This window comes from Prionailurus bengalensis, chromosome A3 (assembly GCF_016509475.1).
Source record: "Prionailurus bengalensis isolate Pbe53 chromosome A3, Fcat_Pben_1.1_paternal_pri, whole genome shotgun sequence".
NCBI lineage: Eukaryota > Metazoa > Chordata > Mammalia > Carnivora > Felidae > Prionailurus > Prionailurus bengalensis.
In genome coordinates this window covers 102,772,289-102,794,202 of record NC_057354.1, presented here as the reverse complement: position 1 = coordinate 102,794,202, position 21,914 = coordinate 102,772,289, and the positions used below count along the sequence as shown (strand labels likewise).

Genomic DNA, 21,914 nt, shown 5'->3' with positions numbered 1-21,914 from the left:
TGCAAAGTATAGGGTATTCTTTTTTTTTTTTTTTTTAATTTACATCCAAATTAGTTAGCATATAGTGCAACAATGATTTCAGGAGTAGATTCCTTAGTGCCCCTTACCCATTTAGCCCATCCCCTTTCCCACAACCCCTCCAGTAACCCTCTGTTTGTTCTCCATATTTTTGAGTCTCTTCTGTTTTGTCCCCCTCCCTGTTTTTATATTCTTTTTGTTTCCCTTCCCTTATGTTCATCTGTTTTGTCTCTTAAAGTCCTCATATGAGTGAAAGCATATCATTTTTGTCCTTCTCTGACTGACTAATTTCACTTAGCATAATACCCTCCAGTTCCATCCACGTAGTTGCAAATGGCAAGATTTCATTTTTTTTGATTGCCGAATAATACTCCATTGTATATATGTACACCACATTTTCTTTATCCATTCATCCATCGATGGACATTTGGGCTTTCCATACTTTGGCTATTGTCAATAGTGCTGCTATAAACATGGGGATGCATGTGTCCCTTTGAAACAGCACACCTGTATCCCTTGGATAAATGCCTAGTAGTACACTTACTGGGTCATAGGGTAGTTCTATTTTTAGTTTTTTGAGGACCCTCCATACTGTTTTCCAGAGTGGCTGCACCAGATTGCATTCCCACCAACAATGCAAAAGAGATCCTCTTTCTCTGCATCCTCGCCAACATCTGTCAGTTGCCTGAGTTGTTAATGTTAGCCATTCTGACAGGTGTCAGGTGGTATCTCATGGTGGTTTTGATTTGTATTTCAAGTATAGGGTATTCTTTAAATAACAAATAACATTATATGTTGATGTTGGTTCCATTAGAGCTTGCTCACTCTCTTACAAAGAGAGTAAACATTCATTTAGAATTACAAAGGCTCAGCACATGCTCAGCAGGTGACTAAGAGTAAAAGATTTGACTCCTCCATGTACATAGTACATATGGACTGTAAACACTTCACAAGGAAGTAGACTCCAGAGTCAAGACTGGGTTTCCAGTATCTGAAAGTCAGTGACAGAGGGTAGCCCTCTTGCCATGTGCACCAGTTTTTCTTCCTGTGTGGCAATGAACAACTTTGGATGGGCAACTGATTTGAAGTAGTTCTTACTGCCATGACGTTCCCAGAAGAAGAGAAGGTTGGTCTCATCTCTGATGGTTTTGGGTGTCTCAGGCATCTCCTGTAATTAGGAGAACAGAGATATGTTAGAAAACAAGATTCTAGACAAAGAACTGAAGTGCAATCCCTTGACATTTGGCCTTTGTAAGAAATATAGCACTTTAGGACTGTGACTCTGTAATGTGATGATATAGGTTCTTCATTCATTTGTTCATTCAGCAAGCATCTATTACATGCCTGTTAGATGTATGGCCAGTCTACACATAATAGCTAACTTCCTTAAGTAACTGGAGAGAAATCCAAATTATTCATGAGGATTGCCAATGACAGTCGTGTCTTACTGTATCCTGGAAGGTAGGGTAGAACATTGTTCTTGTCCTGCCTTCAACATAGGCATAAGGCATTTTGCATAAAATCTGAGCACTAGCAATTCTGAGACCTCTAAACATTTTGACCTCTAAGTGTGCTGATCATATCTTTGGGAAAATAATTTATTATTAGAGATGCTTATCTCCATATTTAAGCTAACAATTAAAAGTTTAAAAAACCCAACACACACACACACACACACACATTTCCAAGTATAACAGCAACTAACTCCATGACAATTGCGATCTCTTTAGACTGTACTATTCTTGCGAGTATGGATAGAATCTAACAATACTTTCATGGAAAAGTAAAATTCAAATTTCAACTCGATATGCTTCTTCTGTGCTCTTTTTAATCTAAAGCAACCAATTATCCTTTTGAGGTTTCCTTGGGGTTTTCAATGCCAACAAAGAATTTATTTCCCAAACCTATTCCTCTCCTACTTTTTCCCCATCTCAGTAAATGTATTTTCTCTCCTACCTCCTGTTGCTTCTATCTCTGAAACATAACCATTTCTGTCTCCTTCTTTTTATCTGCCTCACCACCCCCAGTTCCATGACTGTTATTATTACCTCCTATTTGAGCTTTGTGCTTTCTTCATTGCCTTCTTGGTGATCTTTTCTCTAGTTTAGAAAATATAAGCGAGGTCAGGACACTTCCCTGTTTGAAACCTTTTAATGACTTTTCATTGTACCTCAAATGAAACCCAAATGCAAGGCTCCACAAACACTAGCCTCCGCTTTTCTTTCCTCCTTCTCACAGTGCCTCAGTTCTACAATGTTCCTTCTGGTCTCTGAAGGTGGCCTTTAAACTCTTGAAGGTATAGAGCCCAGATACACTCAGATCCCTCTGTTTAGAATGCCCATGTTTACCTGCCCCCTTGCAAGGCATGCTCCTATCAGATCTCACAGGGAGCTCTGCTCTTGCCTCCCTATGTAAAGAGTACTCTCCCATTTTTCTGTATCTCAGCACCCTTTTCATTTGCTTTACAGCATCTTTTACTTTTTGCTGTTTTTTTGGCTTATCTACTGTCTGTGTCCCCCAGAAGACCAACTTCTATAAGGCTAGGGATTTTGGCTCACCACGGTCTACGTAGCTGTTGGCACTATGTTTGAAAAATAGAAGCCTCTCAATAAATGATGACTGTTGAATGAATTCATGAAGGAAGATACTGCCCTCGTCTGTAGATATCATTTTTACCTCCCTTAACCCACGTGGAGAAATACATGCACCCACAAAAATCCTGGTTGGAGTTGGGGGTTTGCATTATACATTTACTAAATAAGAGTCACCTCTTATCAGTGGAGAAAACATCTAAAGGCTATCGTGTGTGTGTATGTGTCTGTATGCTTGAGGGAAAGGTGGTAGTGGAGATGGGGCTGGGATGAGGGATAATGCTGGCACCAATGAAGAGAGAGAGGCCATAGAGTCAAAGGCCAGGGTTTCAGTCTTGGCTCCCAGATTTTTGCTTGTGCCCAATGGCAGGTGATTCATACCGTCTGCTCCTAGTTGGCTTTTTTGAGTTTCTTAGAAGCAGGCCCCATTGTCCTAAGGCCTACCATCATATAGCTCAGATGGTAGAGTTCAAGATGGATAGAATAAATGGATGCCCTGGGATGGGAAGTGACTAGGATCAGGTAGGGTAAGGACAAAGAAGGAAGAAGGTAATTTCCCTTTTATTCACTCTTGCCATTTTTACTTTCTCATAGATCCTGCGTAGAAGCGCCTCTGGGGATAGGTGAGAAGTAGCAGGTAGGGGCAGGTGGACAGGTGGAAACTGTGGTAGGAAGAGAAGAGGACTGTGCCACCCTGCTAGGGGTGTCTGTCTATTGGAATCAGTCACAAACATATGGGATGTAAATGAAGGTCAATTGGAGACTGAGGACGACTGACCTTTAGCAATACAGGCTCATCTTCATTTTGGGCACTCACAAACAGTCGAGTTTTTGAGATTCTGAGAGTCACAGGAAGTTTAGAATCTTCTTTCGATGTATAAGCCCCCATGTCAAATTTCACTGGCAAAGAAAAAAGCCAAAAAAGAAAGTAAATCCATTGTACTTGAATAAAATCCCATGTTATGTAAATTGTGTGTGTGTGTGTGTGTGTGTGTGTGTGTGTGTGTGTGTGTGTAGTTAGGTCCCCAACTATGATGTAAACACCAGAATGAAATTCCATAGATCTTTGTATCCTTCACAATGTCTGCCGCTTTTACTGGACAGGTAAATACTTGGTTGATGTCTTCAGAATTTTCTATGTTGAATGAATGCTTGGGGGCTATTTGTTGAATCTCCTGTAATTACATTAGTGGGACAAGACCCTTCAACTTGTGAGCCCATGAGTTCATTATAACCTAAAGTGGAGGGGTTTGAGGAAGCTGATACGATCATGTTACTAGTGCTAGTGAAAAGTAGTTGTTTTCCTCAGAGAACAATGCTTAATAAGAGCTGGAAAGTTATTCACCCCTAGGAACCTAAGAGTTCCTTTTTTGGGATATGCTCCAAAGAAATAACCTCCTAGGGAAAAATTATATATACAATAATCTTTGCAATAGAACTACTTGGAGCAAACCTAAGGGACCAGCATAGCAACATGATTGAATATTCTAGTGCCATTAAAATGGCAAATATATATACTATTTCAATGTGTGGGAAAATTACATGAGATAATATTAAGTAGGAAAATAGAACACAAAATAATTTGTAAATGTCTGAGTGGAAAGTATGTTGTCTGAAGTATGTCCAATTAGAAGGAGCCCCGTTTGTTTATTGCCAAGTAGCCCGTGTGGAGCTCTGAAAATAATTTTGTATGCTGATGACATGTCCTGAAGCTAAAATATGTACAACATGGAAATTGGATTTGTGTGGCTAAGTTTCTTGGACACTAAGTTTCATCCTCCCCAAAATATTCTCAGCTTATTGGATGTTTCGCTTCACAGTTATGTTATCAGAGATGATGATTCTTTTTAGTTGGTGCTTATTTCTAAGTTTGATCAGCAGGCTTTCTAATGGAGAGTGATTGCCCCTCATTGGCTTCTGGGTAACTTTGGGTAAGTCATTTCATATTTCTGGGAGTCAGTTTCCTCATCTTTAAAACTGAGGAGAAGACTATCTAAGAGAACCAAAGGAGATACTACATCAGAAAGCTTACCACTCAGTGCTCCCAAAGAAAGGAAACTTCTCTCTTTGTGGAGCTTCCTGATTTGGCGGAAACTCCCGTCCTTGCCTAGGATTTTACTGCGGGGTGTTGTGCTTCATCCTATTCTAGAAGGATTGTGCAAAGCCAGGAATCTAGAGAGGTCTATATTTTGAAAGTACAAAGCTTGAAATAAATACAGAAATAAGAGGAGGGGAGGAGGACAGAGTTGTGACCACTTACCTGCATCATCCAGATTCTGTAATGCAGCAGCTGCGAGGTATTTTCCCCCTGCTTTTCGGATTACACTTTGACTGAGGTTGTCATTCAGGATGAATTGGGATTTGATGATCTTCTGATAGTTGTATTTTTCACTGCTATAGAAGTTGGGTGCTACTGATCTGGGCTTCATGATTTCTGAAACCATTATCACAAGCTCAGATTGATGTCTTTGTACAAACACAGATGATATTTCTACTCTAATGCAAGCATCAAAAGTAGCTATGGAAGAGACATTAAGAATATTCCAATCCAGATGAAGAAACAGAGAGAAGTGAAGCCACCCAGTCAGCGGAGTTGGTTCTAGGATTATCTTTGTGATTACTTCTTTTTAAACTTCAACTCCTTAGGCAGTATTTTTTTTAAAAAGAGATCATTTGTGGGGCGCCTGGGTGGCGCAGTCGGTTAAGTGTCCGACTTCAGCCAGGTCATGATCTCGCGGTCCGTGAGTTCGAGCCCCGCATCGGGCTCTGGGCTGATGGCTCAGAGCCTGGAGCCTGTTTCTGATTCTGTGTCTCCCTCTCTCTCTGCCCCTCCCCCGTTCATGCTCTGTCTCTCTCTGTCCCAAAAATAAATAAACGTTGAAAAAAAAAATTAAAAAAAAAAAAAAAAAAGAGATCATTTGTGAAGTATTTTCATTTTGGTTGTTTGGAGGTTTCTAAGAAACCAGGAAGACTGCTAAGATTCACCATCTATATTTTTCAAATGAATATACTCTGAGAAAAAATGAATATGTTAAGAATTCTATGTCACTGGACATGCAGGTCTAAATGTCTACCCCCCTTTCTGAATAGTGGATATATCAGTAGCTTCACAAATCCTCATGGCTCTAAGTTTACATCTAGTAATCTATTCCAAGGAAATAAATAGTGTTAAAAAGGAAGATTTACTGGGGCTTCTGGGTGGCTTAGTCAGTTAAGTATCCAACTGTTTCGGCTCAGGTTATTATTTCATGGTTCATGAGTTTGAGCCCCATGTCGGGTTCTGTGCTGACAGCACAGAGCCTGCTTGGGATTCTCTCTTTCTCCCTCTTTCTGCCCCTCCCCTGCTCTCTCTCTCTCCAAATAAATAAATAAACTTTTTTAAAAAAAAGTAAAAAAAGGGGCGCCTGGGTGGCGCAGTCGGTTGAGCGTCCGACTTCAGCCAGGTCACGATCTCGCGGTCCGTGAGTTCGAGCCCCGCGTCAGGCTCTGGGCTGATGGCTCAGAGCCTGGAGCCTGTTTCCGATTCTGTGTCTCCCTCTCTCTGCCCCTCCCCCGTTCATGCTCTCTCTCTGTCCCAAAAAAAATAAATAAACGTTGAAAAAAAAAAAAAGTAAAAAAAAAAATGATGATTTATTGATATGGATGTTCATTGTTATATTACTTATAATGTTGAAAAATTGGTACTCTAGAATGCCCTTGATATATTGCTAAGTGAAAAAAGCTGACTATAAAATTGTATATGATATAATCCTAATAATTGTTCATATGTGTGTATGTACCTAGAAGAGACTTTAAGGAACATACCATAGTGGTGGCAGTGGTAAACTCTTAGCATGAACTGTTTTTATTTTCTGTTTTACATTTTCTTGTATCTTCCAGTTTTCTGGCTGAATGTGTATTAGTGTTTACCTGTTATCTTAAAAAGCTATTATCTGAAAAATATTGGGCTTATGTTTCATGTAGAGGTTTGTATAGTAGACGCATGGGAGAATAGTCCTAAGTGTTATAATCAGAACTGAATTTGGTTTAAAGCTCTCCCGCTTACACACTATGTGACTTACCTAACTGAGCTTAGTTTCCTCATCTGTCAAATGAGAATGTAAGATTGTCATAAAGTGTAGAGATAATGCAGCCATTAACCAATTAGCAGTATTGGTAGTATTAACAAAGGTAGTAGTAAGTAGGAGGAATAGGAGTAGGGGTAATGGCAATACCTAACACTTAGTGGGTATTTCCATGCCAGGCATTATTCTAGTCCAGCAGCTTGCAAGTATTGACTCATTTAATTTTAACAAGTAGGGACTCTGATCATCTCCATTTTACAGTAGAGGAAACTGAAGCACAGAAAGGTTAAGTGACTTGCTCAATGGGGGCAGAATTATTATCTGGAGGAATGTAGCTTGTAAATAGTCACCTACTAACAGTATATGACAGCTTTCTGCCATAAGGATAAAAGCTACATGACCTTTATCTATAAGCCCATGAGGAAGTATTCTATAGATTCAGACCACTGCTGCTCCCTCCCTACTGGAGAAGGATGAAAGTATCTTCTCCTTCCTTGTAGTTACCGGACTAATGCCTGGTTGCCCTCTTGCTACTGATTCTAGGTTTTATTTTCTCCTGTGCTCTGTTGTCTCGAGGTTCTTAAAAATGGAAAACAAAGATATTATTTGCACTTGACTTCTTACCTTCTTCTACTTCGTTGGCAATGGCTTCCAGGTCATCAGCAGTGAGGAATTGATTTAAACTCAACCGTCTCTTCTTCAGAATCTTCCCATTGGCTGCCACCATCACCACACTCTTCTTGAGGGTAAGCTGGGGTGTCTTAGAGGTTTCAGAAGTACTCGGAGACATGAATTTATCTGTACAGTCCTCATGAAGTGGGTCATAGCTTGCATCATAGAAGGATTTCTATGAGGAAGGAACACGGAAACTGAGGGGCTGCATATGGTCATAGGATGAGATCCTTTTCAGTAGAAGTTGTATTCAATAGACTTGGTGAGAAGGGTCTCTATTTCATCAGTCTTCTCCCCGCTTCCCTCTCTTCTTCCCTCCCTCCCCAAACTCTCCTCTTTTTCTACCTCCCTCCCACCTTTACCTAGGAAAATCTGTTGAGAATGGACAGTGCCATCAACTGTCAGTGTAGAGAGGCAGTTGATCTCACTTAGGAGGGAGAGATGCAGGTCTCTGAACCTCTAGTTAGGGTGAAACCAAAACATCGAGGATTCCAGTTATTGCTGTTTTCTTCTGGTAGAAAAAATACTGCATAAGAATGGCAATCCTGTGAGCCATCTGGGTGGCTCAGCTGGTTAAGCCTCCAGCTCTTGGTTTTGACTCAGGTCGTGATCTCATAGTTCACGGTACTCTGGAATGCCTTTCATGTATTGCTAGTGAAAAAAGCTGTATATAAAATTATATATGATATATTCCTAATAATTGTTCAAATGTGTGTATGTACCTAGAAGAGACTTTAAGGAACATACCATAGTGGTGGCAGTGGTAAACTCTTAGTATGATCTATTTTTATTTTCTGGGATGGTTTCTCTCTCTCTCTGCTCCTCCCCTGCTCTCTCTCTCTCTCACACACACACACACAAAACTAAAATAAATAAACTTAAAAAAAAAAGAATAGCAATCCCATAAGAATTAGATCATTTGCTTACCTGATTCAGAGTGAGATGGTCAATTTCAGAACTGTATTCTTCATTTTCACTGCCAAACAAGATAATGAGAATGTAATTCTGTGTTTTACATCACTGCAGTCACCGGGCAGTGTATTTTAATGACCATATTAGCTTTGGGTAACAGACACCTGGTCATTACTGTCGTCTAAGAAAATTAAGGACTTCTATACATTTACGTACATGTATACAGTAATTTGTGACTCACTAATTTGGAATTAGTAATCGTCGGGACAGGCCTTGAACTTTGTCTGTAAAAATGGGCCTTGGCTAACAAATTGAAGAGTTCTAGTTGAATTTCAGGGAAAAATGTTAACCTCCTCAAAAGAGAAATGCTTTGGAGGCACCTTATTTTAATTTTAGCCAAATAGGTCATGTGTTACACATTGCTTTCATGTATTCACTAAAATAAATTTAATAGTTTATACTTGGGAACTAGTATAGCCACATTTTGATAGCCTAGTTTGTGTTAGTGTATATTAACAGGTAATGGGAATACCATGTTTGTTTAAAGTATTCTTTAATTTTAAATTTTATTCACTTACCCTACTCTTATGTCTGAATGAGGTTAGACTGTGTATGTGCATTCACATGCTAAAATTGCTGTTTAGCCATTGCCTGTTCCAGATTGAGATCCAGAAGTTTTCCTGAGAATGGTTTTTCTCTCTGGCAGTCCATGAAAACCCAATACTGTATCAGAGCATGTGAACTTGACTGAGGCTGTGTCTAAGTAGATGTTGAAATTCACTAAGACACAGCAGACTGTAAAAATAGTTTTTCTGAAAAGGTGGCCTCCCTGTTAGTGCCATCTTAGTTTAACATGTGGGGTACCTACTCTTTCTGGATCTTCACTGAACCTGCCCTGACTTCAGCAGTAGGACACATCTCTATACCTTTGCCAGTCGGGCTCCATGCTAGTTACTGTTAACTCTGAGGTGGATTCTCATGTACCTGGATCCCTTCATTAAATCATAAGAGATAGAATTGATTTCCTACCTGTAACAGTTCTTCAGGTCTTCAAAGAGGTCAGGAACTTTGGCCATCTTGACTTCTGCAACAGAGAATACCAGTGGCCGTCAGCCTAGCAGCCACTGAACCAAATGCCAGAAAAGGGAGCCACCTGTGCTTTGTGCTTCTTGAGAAACCTAATGAATGACTTAGCCCACAGTCAGCATTTTCCCCATTCTTCTTTTCACTCCCTTGAGTTATTGGCAAATGTATCTGCCTCCTCTACTAGATTATTAACTTCTTTTAGAAACTTGGTAGTTTTATGTGCCCAACCCAATATACTGTACACAGTAGGCATTCAATGAAAACTTGGATAAATTAAAGAAAAAACCCCCACAAGAATGAGGTATTTGCCTTGCATAGATGCAAGAGAGAGACAGAGTTGGAAATTTCCAGTTTTCTCCTAATAGTTTGGTAGTCCAGATTCCCTCCAAAGGAAGGCTCAGCTGTACTCACCAGTGCCCTCATATGAAGCCAATTCCCTCAGTTCCCCATCAGCAGGAAGAATTCTCTGAAATCTGACTGTGATTCTAACTCACACACCAAACCAGGGAAGAAAGGAAGGAAGAGGCTTAATCTTCAGAGAAGGCGGTTTGAGAGACAACAGCCAAGAAGAAAAGCAAAATATATTTTAAAAGTCAAAGATGTGATAAGGACAATACCTTTGCTGATTCAAGCGCCAATGAAATGACTCCCTCTCTGCCTGGAGACTTGGCCCTTGTCAGGCTTCTTGGCCTTTTGTCTTCTTGAAGTAGGCGTGGTCTGTGTGCGTCACCGGGGAATTTACAGGGAAGAATTGTTTTGTATGGTTTTTATGTTCCTTTAACGAAACTGGCCAAAATACTGACACACTGCGTACTTGATAGTAGTGTTGCTTGTAGAGATTCCAGGAGTTTCTAACTTGGTTTAAGTTAGAGAAGTTTCATTTATTGAACTAATTCAATGAAACTAGTAAGTTTCATTTATTTATTGCTTTGTTCTGAACAGTTGTAAACATGTGGTCTTAGAAAAAGGGAAGAAGGGCAGGAAATGTAAAAACGTACGGTGGGGAGGAGGGGAGAACTCCTAAAATCAGACTTCTAGATGGCTGGAGTTGGAAAGGAGCTTGGGAGCTGTGGCTTGTGTTTTAGCTAAATTTGTTTTTTTGTACCTCAGGGCTGAGTATGAATTGATGGAATGCTTGGCAGCCCCTGGCAGATGAGTGTTGGCTCTGAGAGAAGATGATCTGTCTCTTCTGGAGAGGGAGGTTTGGTTGAATAGGCATAAATCATTCTCAGTGTCAGGAGACAGCCTCCTGGTTGGGGCAGGGTAGGGAGAGAAAAATGATACCCACAGAAGTCTTTTTTTTTTTTTCCCCAATATATGAAATTTATTGTCAAATTGGTTTCCATACAACACCCAGTGCTCATCCCAAAAGGTGCCCTCCTCAATACCCATCCCCCACCCTCCCCTCCCTCCCCTCCCCCATCAACCCTCAGTTTGTTCTCAGTTTTTTTTTTTTATTTTTTATTTAAAAAAAAATTTTTTTTTACATTTATTTATTTTTGAGAAACAGAGTGAGACAAAGCGTGAACGGGGGGGGGGGGGGCAGAGAGAGTAGGAGACACAGAATCTGAAGCAGGCTCCAGGCTCTGAGCAAGCGGTCAGCACAAAGCCTGATGTGGGGCTTGAACCCACGAACTGTGAGATCATGACCTGAGCCGAAGTCGGACACTCAACCGACTGAGCCACCCAGGCGCCCCTGTTCTCAGTTTTTAACAGTCTCTTGTGCTTTGGCTCTCTCCCACTCTAACCTCTTTTTTTTTTTTTTTTCCTTCCCCTCCCCCATGGGTTTCTGTTACGTTTCTCAGGATCCACATAAGAGTGAAACCATATGGTATCTGTCTTTCTCTGTATGGCTTATTTCACTTAGCATCACACTCTCCAGTTCCATCCACGTTGCTACAAAGGGCCATATTTCGTTCTTTCTCATCGCCACGTAGTACTCCATTTTGTATATAAACCACGATTTCTTTATCCATTCATCAGTTGATGGACATTTCGGCTCTTTCCATAATTTGGCTATTGTTGAGAGTGCTGCTATAAACATTGGGGTACAAGTGCCCCTATGCATCAGTACTCCTGTATCCCTTGGGTAAATTCCTAGCAGTGCTATTGCTGGGTCATAGGGTAGGTCCATTTTTAATTTTCTGAGGAACCTCCACACTGCTTTCCAGAGTGGTTGCACCAATTTGCATTCCCACCAACAGTGCAAGAGGGTTCCCGTTTCTCCACATCCTCTCCAGCATCTATAGTCTCCTGATTTGTTCATTTTGGCCACTCTGACTGGCGTGAGGTGATGTCTGAGTGTGGTTTTGATTTGTATTTCCCTGATAAGGAGCGACGCTGAACATCTTTTCATGTGCCTGTTGGCCATCTGGATGTCTTCTTTAGAGAAGTGTCTATTCATGTTTTCTGCCCATTTCTTCACTGGGTTATTTGTTTTCCGGGGGTGGAGTTTGGTGAGCTCTTTGTAGATTTTGGATACTAGCCCTTTGTCTGATATGTCATTTGCAAATATCTTTTCCCATTCCGTTGGTTGCCTTTTAGTTTTGTTGGTTGTTTCCTTTGCTGTGCAGAAGCTTTTTATCTTCATAAGGTCCCAGTAATTAATTTTTGCTTTTAATTCCCTTGCCTTTGGGGATGTGTCGAGTAAGAGATTGCTACGGCTGAGGTCAGAGAGGTCTTTTCCTGCTTTCTCCTCTAGGGTTTTGATGGTTTCCTGTCTCACATTCAGGTCCTTTATCCATTTTGAGTTTATTTTTGTGAATGGTGTAAGAAAGTGGTCTAGTTTCAATCTTCTGCATGTTGCTGTCCAGTTCTCTCAGCACCATTTGTGAAAGAGACTGTCTTTTTTCCATTGGATGTTCTTTCCTGCTTTGTCAAAGATGAGTTGGCCATACGTTTGTGGGTCTAGTTCTGGGGTTTCTATTCTATTCCATAGGTCTCTGTGTCTGTTTTTGTGCCAATACCATGCTGTCTTGATGATGACAGCTTTGTAGTAGAGGCTAAAGTCTGGGATTGTGATGCCTCCTGCTTTGGTCTTCTTCTTCAAAATTACTTTGGCTACTCGGGGCCTTTTGTGGTTCCATATGAATTTTAGGATTGCTTGTTCTAGTTTCGAGAAGAATGCTGGTGCAATTTTGATTGGGATTGCATTGAATGTGTAGATAGCTTTGGGTAGTATTGACATTTTGACAATATTTATTCTTCCAATCCATGAGCAGGGAATGTTTTTCCATTTCTTTATATCTTCTTCAATTTCCTTCATGAGCTTTCTATAGTTTTCAGCATGCAGATCTTTTACATCTTTGGTTAGGTTTATTCCTAGGTATTTTATGCTTCTTGGTGCAATTGTGAATGGGATCAGTTTCTTTATTTGTCTTTCTGTTGCTTCATTGTTAGTGTATAAGAATGCAACTGATTTCTGTACATTGATTTTGTATCCTGCAACTTTGCTGAATTCATCTATCAGTTCTAGCAGACTTTTGGTGGAGTCTATCGGATTTTCCATGTATAATATCATATCATCTGCAAAAAGCGAAAGCTTGACTTCATCTTTGCCAATTTTGATGCCTTTGATTTCTTTTTGTTGTCTGCTGATGCTAGAACTTCCAACACTATATTAAACAACAGCGGGGAGAGTGGGCATCCCTGTCGTGTTCCTGGTCTCAGGGAAAAAGCTCTCAGTTTTTCCCCATTGAGGATGATGTTAGCTGTGGGCTTTTCATAGATGGCTTTTATGATCTTTAAGTATGTTCCTTCTATCCCGACTTTCTCAAGGGTTTTTAATTAAGAAAGGGTGCTGGATTTTGTCAAAGGCCTTTTCTGCATCGATTGACAGGATTATATGGTTCTTCTCTTTTTTTTATTAATGTGATGTATTACGTTGATTGATTTGCGAATGTTGAACCAGCCCTGCATCCCAGGAATGAATCCCATTTGATCATGGTGAATAATTCTTTTTTCTTTTTTAATATATTTTTTTTTCAACGTTTATTTATTTTTGGGACAGAGAGAGACAGAGCATGAACGGGGGAGGGGGAGAGAGAGAGGGAGACACAGAATCGGAAACAGGCTCCAGGCTCTGAGCCATCAGCCCAGAGCCTGACGCGGGGCTCGAACTCACAGACTGCGAGATCGTGGCCTGGCTGAAGTCGGACGCTTAACCGACTGCGCCACCCAGGCGCCCCAATAATTCTTTTTATATGCTGTTGAATTCGATTTGCTAGTATCTTATTGAGAATTTTTGCGTCCATATTCATCAGGGATATTGGCCTGTAGTTCTCTTTCTTTACTGGGTCTCTGTCTGGTTTAGGAATCAAAGTAATACTGGCTTCATAGAATGAGTCTGGAAGTTTTCCTTCCCTTTCTATTTCTTGGAATAGCTGGAGAAGGATAGGTATTATTTCTGCTTTAAACGTCTGGTAGAACTCCCCTGGGAAGCCATCTGGTCCTGGACTCTTATTTGTTGGGAGATTTTTGATAACCAATTCAATTTCTTTGCTGGTTATGGGTCTGTTCAAGCTTTCTATTTCCTCCTGATTGAGTTTTGGAAGAGTGTGGGTGTTTAGGAATTTTTCCATTTCTTCCAGATTGTCCAGTTTGTTGGCATATAATTTTTCATAGTATTCCCTGATAATTGTTTGTATCTCTGAGGGATTGGTTGTAATAATTCCATTTTCATTCATGATTATATCTATTTGGGTCATCTCTGTTTTCTTTTTGAGAAGCCTGGCTAGAGGTTTATCAATTTTGTTTATTTTTTCAAAAAACCAACTCTTGGTTTCGTTGATCTGCTCTACAGTTTTTTTAGATTCTGTATTGTTTATTTCTGCTCTGATCTTTATTATTTCTCTTCTTCTGCTGGGTTTAGGCTGCCTTTGCTGTTCTGCTTCTATTTCCTTTAGGTGTGCTGTTAGATTTTGTATTTGGGATTTTTCTTGTTTCTTGAGATAGGCCTGGATTGCAATGTATTTTCCTCTCAGGACTGCCTTCACTGTGTCCCAAAGTATTTGGATTGTTGTATTTTCATTTTCATTTGTTTCCATAGATGTATATTTTTTAATTTTTTTTTTCAACGTTTATTTATTTTTGGGACAGAGAGAGAGACAGAGCATGAATGGGGGAGGGGCAGAGAGAGAGGGAGACACAGAATCGGAAACAGGCTCCAGGCTCTGAGCCATCAGCCCAGAGCCTGACGCGGGGCTCGAACTCACGGACCGCGAGATCGTGACCTGGCTGAAGTCGGATGCTTAACCGACTGTGCCACCCAGGCACCCCTGTTTCCATATATTTTTTAATTTCTTCTCTAATTGCCTGGTTGACCCCCTCATTCTTTAGTAGGGTGTTCTTTAACCTCCATGCTTTTGGAGGTTTTCCAGACTTTTTCCTGTGGTTGATTTCAAGCTTCATAGCATTGTGGTCTGAAAGTATGCATGGTATAATTTCAATTCTTATAAACTTATGAAGGGCTGTTTTGTGACCCAGTATATGATCTATCTTGGAGAATGTTCCATGTGCACTCGAGAAGAAAGTATATTCTGTTGCTTTGGGATGCAGAGTTCTAAATATATCTGTCAAGTCCATCTGATCCAATGTATCATTCAGGGCCCTTGTTTCTTTATTGACCGTGTGTCTAGATGATCTATCCATTTCTGTAAGTGGAGTGTTAAAGTCCCCTGCAATTACCACATTCTTATCAATAAGGTTGCTTATGTTTATGAGTAATTGTTTTATATATTTGGGGGCTCCTGTATTCGGCACATAGACATTTATAATTGTTAGCTCTTCCTGATGGATAGACCCTGTGATTTTTATATAATGCCCTTCTTCATCTCTTGTTACAGCCTTTAATTTAAAGTTTAGTTTGTCTGATATAAGTATGGCTACTCCAGCTTTCTTTTGGCTTCCAGTAGCATGATAAATAGTTCTCCATCCCCTCACTCTCAATCTGAAGGTGTCCTCAGGTCTAAAATGAGTCTCTTGTAGACAGCAAATAGATGGGTCTTGTTTTTTTATCCATTCTGATACCCTATGTCTTTTGGTTGGCACATTTAGTCCAGTTACATTCAGTGTTATTATAGAAAGATATGGGTTTAGAGTCATTGTGATGTCTGTATGTTTCATGCTTGTAGCGATGTCTCTGGTACTTTGTCTCACAGTACCCCCCTTAGGTTCTCTTATAGGGCTGGTTTAGTGGTGACGAATTCCTTCAGTTTTTGTTTGTTTGGGAAGACTTTATCTCTCCTTCTATTCTAAATGACAGACTTGCTGCATAAAGGATTCTCAGCTGCATATTTTTTCTCTTTAGCACACTGAAGATATCGTGCCAGTCCTTACTGGCCTGCCAAGTTTCAAAAGAGAGATCAGTCACGAGTCTTATAGGTCTCCCTTTATATGTGAGGGCACGTTCACCCCTTGCTGCTTTCAGAATTTTCTCTTTATCCTTGTATTTTGCCAGTTTCACTATGATATGTTGTGCAGAAGATCGATTCAAGTTACGTCTGAAGGGAGTTCTCTGTGCCTCTTGGATTTCAATGCCTTTTTCCTTCCCCAGTTCAGGGAAGTTCTCAGCTATTATTTCTTCAAGTACCCCTTCAGCACCTTTCCCTCTCTCTTCCTCCTCTGGGATACCAATTATGCGTATATTATTTCTTTTTAGTGTATCACTTAGTTCTCTAATTTTCCCCTCATACTCCTGGATTTTTTCATCTCTCTTTTTCTCAGCTTCCTCTTTTTCCATAACTTTATCTTCTAGTTCACCTATTCTCTCCTCTGCCTCTTCAAGCCTAGCCGTCGTGGTTTCCATTTTGTTTTGCATTTCGTTTAAAGCGTTTTTCAGCTCCTCGTGACTGTTTCTTAGTCCCTTGATCTCTGTAGCAAGAGATTTCTGCTGTCCTGTATACTGTTTTCAAGCCCAGTGATTAATTTTATGACTATTATTCTAAATTCACTTTCTGTTATATTATTTAAATCCTTTTTGATCAGCTCATTAGCTGTTGTTATTTCCTGGAGATTCTTCTGAGGGGAATTCTTCCGCTTGGTCATTTTGGATAGTCCCTGGCGTGGTGAGGACCTGCAGGGCACTTCCCCTGTGCTGTGGTGTATAACTGGAGTTGGTGGGCGGGGCTGCAGTCAGACCTGATGTCTGCCCCCAGCCCACCGCTGGGGCCACAGTCAGACTGGTGTGTGCCTTCTCTTCCCCTCTCCTAGGGGCGGGATTCACTGTGGGGTGGCATGGCCCGTCTGGGCTACTTGCACACTGCCAGGCTTGTGATGCTGGGGATCTGGTGTATTAGCCGGGGTGGGTAGGCAAGGTGCACGGGGGCAGGAGGGGCAGGCTTAGCTCGCTTCTCCTTAGGTGATCCACTTCAGGAGGGGCCCTGTGGCAGCGGGAGGGAGTCAGATCCACTGCCGGAGGTTTGGCTCCGCAGAAGCGCAGAGTTGGGTGTTTGCGCGGAGTGAGCAAGTTCCCTGGCAGGAACTGGTTCCCTTAGGGATTTTGGCTGGGGGATGGGCGGGGGAGATGGCGCTGGCGAGCGCCTTTGTTCCCCACCAAACTGAGCTCTGTCGTCCGGGGGCTCAGCATCTCTCCCTCCCTTTGTCCTCCAGCCTTCCCGCTTTCCGAGCAGAGCTGTTAACTTATGACCTCGAGCAGAGCTGTTAACTTATGACCTCCCAGACGCTGAGTCGCGCTTGCTGTCGGAACGCAGTCCGTCAGGCCCCTCTGCTTTTGCAAGCCAGACTCGGGGACTCTGCTTGGCCGGCGAGCCGCCCCTCCGCCCCGGCTCTCTCCCGCCAGTCTGTGGAGCGCGCACCGCCCCGCCGCCCTTCCTACCCTCTTCCGTGGGCCTCTCGTCTGGGCTTGGCTCTGGAGACTCCTTTCTGCTAATCCTCTGGTGGTTTTCTGGGTTATTTAGGCAGGTGTAGATGGAATCTAAGTGATCAGCAGGACGTGCGGTGAGCCCAGCGTCCTCCTACGCTGCCATCTTCCTATCCCCACAGAAGTCTTAATCCTCTTACTCCTCTGAATACCGTTAACCCATTTCCTACCAAAGTGACAGCTTTAGGAGAGAACTCTCTGCACTGGCCATGTTATAGCAAAGTGCCCCTCCATCAGGGCCCAAAGAGAAGTTTCATCTTTTCTAGAATTAACCCAAGGAGCGTGACTCAGGAAATATGGGCAAGGCCCCGGCCAAAAGCTGGGGGCTGGATTTGAGAATGGAGGTTGAGGGAAGGGGAGGGGACTCAGCTAGGACACTACATCAGTGTTGCCTGGCTGTTATTATCAAAGACTTTTTGGGTATCCTGAGACTGGCCACATTCTTGGCAGATAAATGTTGAAGGTATCCTGGTTGGAGCTTAAGCCATGTAAGTTTTGTTTCATTTTGTTTTGTTTTGTTTTTTAAACGTTTATTTATTTTTGAGACAGAGAGAGACAGAACACGAACGGGGGAGGGTCAGAGAGAGAGGAAGACACAGAATCCGAAGCAGGCTCCAGGCTCTGAGCTGTCAGCCCAGAGCCCGACGCGGGGCTCGAACTCCCAGACCGCGAGATCGTGACCTGGCTGAAGTCGGACGCTCAACCGACTGAGCCACCCAGGCGCCCCAAGCCATGTAAGTTTTAAATAAAGAAAATGGATGGAAAAAGAGGGTAGAGAAGGGGAGCAAAAGGTAAAGAGAGAAAGACGAGGCACTGCCAAGTAATGTGGCATGAAAAGGCAAAACAGCTCAGAACTGGGAGGAAAGTGGCTTGTGTGAGTTGGGTAAAATGTTTTCTCTGGTCTCGTTTCATGGGAAGTAATGGAGTTGGTTTACATGATCATTAAGGTCTATCCTAAGTGCAAAATCTCTGATTCTGATTCTATTTCCTGTCCAGATCCTCTTGGTCATAGACCCAGTGTCACAATAGCTATAAACAAGAGCCACAGAACTGATGTGTCCTGGATGTAGGCAATGTAAATTTAGGACCAGACTGGGGCAGATCTTGGGTGTCTCAGGATGGATCCTTCTTTGAATGGTGATGGTAGCCAATTCTCTACATCTGTGGTTCTCCTTCAGGCAACACAGTCCTGGTTATTCCCTCTGCCTCCTGGAGATCTTGTGAGGACTATTACTAAGAAACAATTGCAAAGCACACTGTGAATGTGGACTACTATGGAGATGCAACTAAACAAAAATAGTAACAATGTTAATGATGGCTCTGTCATTTGGGAACCTGTATAGTCATCATTGTAACGCTTTAGTTCACTGAAGGAAATATAGTTCTTATGAAATTATTGGCTTGAAAACTTCAGCAGGGAGGACATTTTCAGGTGAAGACCTCGCTTGAAACCCTGCAGATATTTAGTTTCTGGGAGTAACGTATAGCACTTGTTTGGTAATCCAGGAAAACATCCTTGGTTCTATCATTAGTGGTAACGCCCATCCTGTCCTATGCCCCTCCTCTGTTGTAGACAATGAGAATTGCCCAGTTTCTAGACAGCCAATTCAGATTGAGGTTTCACTTAACTTTTTCCTTACTATGACCTTTTTTGGAAACTGGCTTCTATTTATTTATTTAAAAAAAATATTTTTTTAACGTTTATTTATTTTTGAGACAGAGAGAGACAGAGTATGGACAGGGGAGGGGCAGAGAGAGAGGGAGACACAGAATCTGAAACAGGCTCCAGGCTCTGAATTGTCAGCACAGAGCCCGACGCAGGGCTCAAACTCACGGACCGCGAGATCATGACCTGAGCTGAAATCGGATGCGTTTCACCCAGCCAGCCAGGGGCCCCGGAAACTGGCTTTTAAAGGAAGAACAAAGTGGGTGAGGTTTAGAGAGTAAGAAGTCCTCACTTTTTGGGGGGAACTTACTTTTCTGTTTGCGTGTACCAAGACTGACTTGTAAGTAAGTCTGACCACCAGATCATCTCCTCCTAGGGAGAGAAACCTGCTAGGTAGAGCTCTATGGGAGCCTGGGAGTTTAGGGGGGCTGTCCTGTGACGGGGACCTTGGGGCTTTAAGTACCCATCTCTTGACCCTGAGGAGGCTTCAAAAACTCTTCTTTAGTCATTTTCACTTACATCATTCAGAAAAAAGAAATTTATTCTGTCCTTATTCTGTGCCAGAGTTTTTGTTAGACATCAGCATTTTTCTTTCAGGATTCACAAATTAAGTATGCAAGATGCGATGATATCTTTTGACAGGTGAGTGGATACGCTTTAGAAGCCTGGAGTCTGTGAGTCCAAAGAGTCATGGTGGTGCTTTTCATTTGAAAACGGTTTTATACTTCACAAAGAGCTCTCACTTGCGTTGTCTCATTGGCCCCACACTTTACCCACAGATGTAGTGATTACTGTCCCTTTTCACAGTTGAGGGCCCTGAAAAGGTCGAGTGGCCAACCTATGGTCACAAAACAGGCAGAGCCAGCACTCTAACTCACCTTTCTGTTCCAAGTCCAGCCTTCTCTTTCCACGGCATTTAGGTGCTCATCCCTCTTACCTCCACCAACACCAAGCAATGGGGCTGAAAAAGATCATCTTTAAAGGTCTCTCCAGCCTCAAACACCCTGTAATTTATTGGTTCTAAGATTTTTTCGTTTCAAAGAAAAAAAAGATGAAAAAGAAATGGTTTGAAATATCTCCTGGCCCTCTCCCCTTCTCCTCCAATGAGACGTATTTGGTTCTGTGACATATAGGAAAACGGTGAAAGTGATCAACATAGTTGAGCATATGGTCAATGGTGGAGTCTGGATATGGACTTTAGCCATGCTCTTGCCATTGTACCATGACGATAAGAAACATCTATAAACATCTTTGGGACCAACTTTAAAATCATTGCAGGTAGTTGCATCTGACAGAATTGCTTGAATGAAAAAATAAGCATGACTCTTCCCTGTGAATTTTCAGGGGGTGCAATGATTTGTTTTTAGGTTGTAGAAAGCCTCTTCAGAGGAATAAAGTGTGCATAAACCATTATGTACAGAAGCAATTGAGCCTTTTGTCTTAACTCATGGCCTGTTTAATTATAACCTGCTTTTAAATTCCATGACAGTTAGTAAGCAGGAGGAAAGGACCTAACATATAACATAGCCTTCTGGTATTATAATACAGTATCTCATTTAATCCTCTCATCAAACCTGTGAGGTAGGTATTCTTATCACATTTTACAGAAGAGGAAGTCAAAGTCCAGGGAGATTAACCAACCAACCTGTGTAAGATTTCGAGGTTACCAAATTGCAGAAGTGAGATTCAGAGCCTTGAGTCAAGCAACTATGGGCTATCTCTTTTTTTTTAGTGTGACGTCTTCCTTTTCTTTGCTCTTTTTAATTTCTAAGTTTTTCTGCCTTGTCTTGTTAGTCTATTGAAGGACCTAGAAAGATATATTGAGGGATGCACCGGAGACACTATCTAGATTAAACTCTTACGTTATAAAAGTGGAAACAGGCTGAGAGAGAGGAAGTGTCAGGGTCGCAAGGTCACATGGAGAGTTTGTGTGAGTGTGGGAATGAAGGTGATAACTCCATTTCGTAATTTCTAGTTCAAAATGCCAGACTACCTAGTGACACTGGCTTCTCAGTAAAGAGGGGAAAGATGAAGAAACAAGGTCTCCCATGACTTCTCACCTAAAAGTAAAAAAAAGGAGTTAAAAAGAATGGAACCTCAGTCAAGTGAACACAACCAGTGAAAGCATTCAACAATAATCCCCTAAATAAGCAGATAAGCTGAGATAAGTTTAGTAAGGCCATGAACAAAGAAGTGAGTCTTAGACTGGGAGTGGGCAGTTCAGCGGGGAGGGAGGAGGGAAAATTCTAGGCTGAGCAAAGGTTGTGGGGTCAAAAAAGTGAAAGTAGAACTTTGAGGCTGGAGCTCAGAGAGGCAGGGGCTGTGGAAGCGGCAAGATGAGGATGGGAAGGGCGGTAAGAGCTAGACAATCAGGGTCCTGTGTCGAGCTCACTAAGGTCTTTACCCATTCAACTTTGGGTAAACTTTGGACAAGTGCTCTGGCAACCCAGGGAGCAGAGGATGGTTGTGGCTGTAATAGAGGAATTCAAGTTGGCACAAACCTGCAGCAGGAAGGGACAGCTTCATGTTGAGCCGCCAAATCCCCATTAGGCTGTGATTCCCTCTCTTTGCCTTAGCTGTTTTGTTCCCTAATTTACGTGCTTTGTTGTTGTTGTTGTTGTTTCTAAATTCCCTTTCTCTTTTCTCTTGGGATGGTGGCCCGTAGGGCTGTGCCCCCTCTTTGCCTTCTCCGTTGGCACTGTGCCCTTCTTTTGGTCTTTCACAGATGCACTTTATTTATTTATTATTATTTTTTAACGTTTTATTTTTGAGACGGGGAGAGACAGCATGAACGGGGGAGGGTCAGAGAGAGGGAGACACAGACTCCGAAACAGGCTCCAGGCTCTGAGCTGTCAGCACAGAGCCCGATGCGGGGCTCGAACTCACGGACCGCGAGATCATGACCTGAGCCGAAGTCAGCCGCTTAACCCACTGAGCCACCCAGGTGCCCCTTCACAGGTACACTTTAAAATCAGAGTTCATCAGAGTGCTTCCTGTGTCAAGTCCATGCCCATCTCACTCTTCTT

General features: G+C 42.0%; 1 protein-coding gene across 1 annotated transcript; it reads right to left on the bottom strand.

Annotated features, from left to right (window-relative positions):
- Positions 1-708: 708 nt before the first annotated feature.
- IL1A (interleukin 1 alpha) lies at positions 709-10,636 on the bottom strand. The gene is made up of 7 exons (XM_043603974.1): positions 9,961-10,636; positions 9,287-9,341; positions 8,273-8,321; positions 7,298-7,520; positions 4,870-5,043; positions 3,388-3,509; positions 709-1,186 (listed from the first exon to the last, which is right to left on the bottom strand). Exons 2-7 carry the CDS (start codon positions 9,331-9,333, stop codon positions 989-991), a joined length of 813 nt encoding a protein of 270 aa, XP_043459909.1. The 5' UTR covers positions 9,334-9,341; positions 9,961-10,636; the 3' UTR covers positions 709-988.
- Between the last annotated feature and the right edge of the window lie 11,278 nt (positions 10,637-21,914).

What these genes read in the sequence shown, in the direction of transcription:
- IL1A (XM_043603974.1), bottom strand. Translation starts at nt 9,333, where the DNA reads ATGGCCAAAGTTCCTGACCTCTTTGAAGACCTGAAGAACTGTTACAG. An exon ending in GACCTGAAGAACTGTTACAG is followed by an intron (nt 8,322 to 9,286) that starts GTAGGAAATCAA and finishes CTTGTTTGGCAG; the next exon opens with TGAAAATGAAGAATACAGTT. An exon ending in ATGAGCCTGTATTGCTAAAG is followed by an intron (nt 1,187 to 3,387) that starts GTCAGTCGTCCT and finishes TCCTAATTACAG; the next exon opens with GAGATGCCTGAGACACCCAA.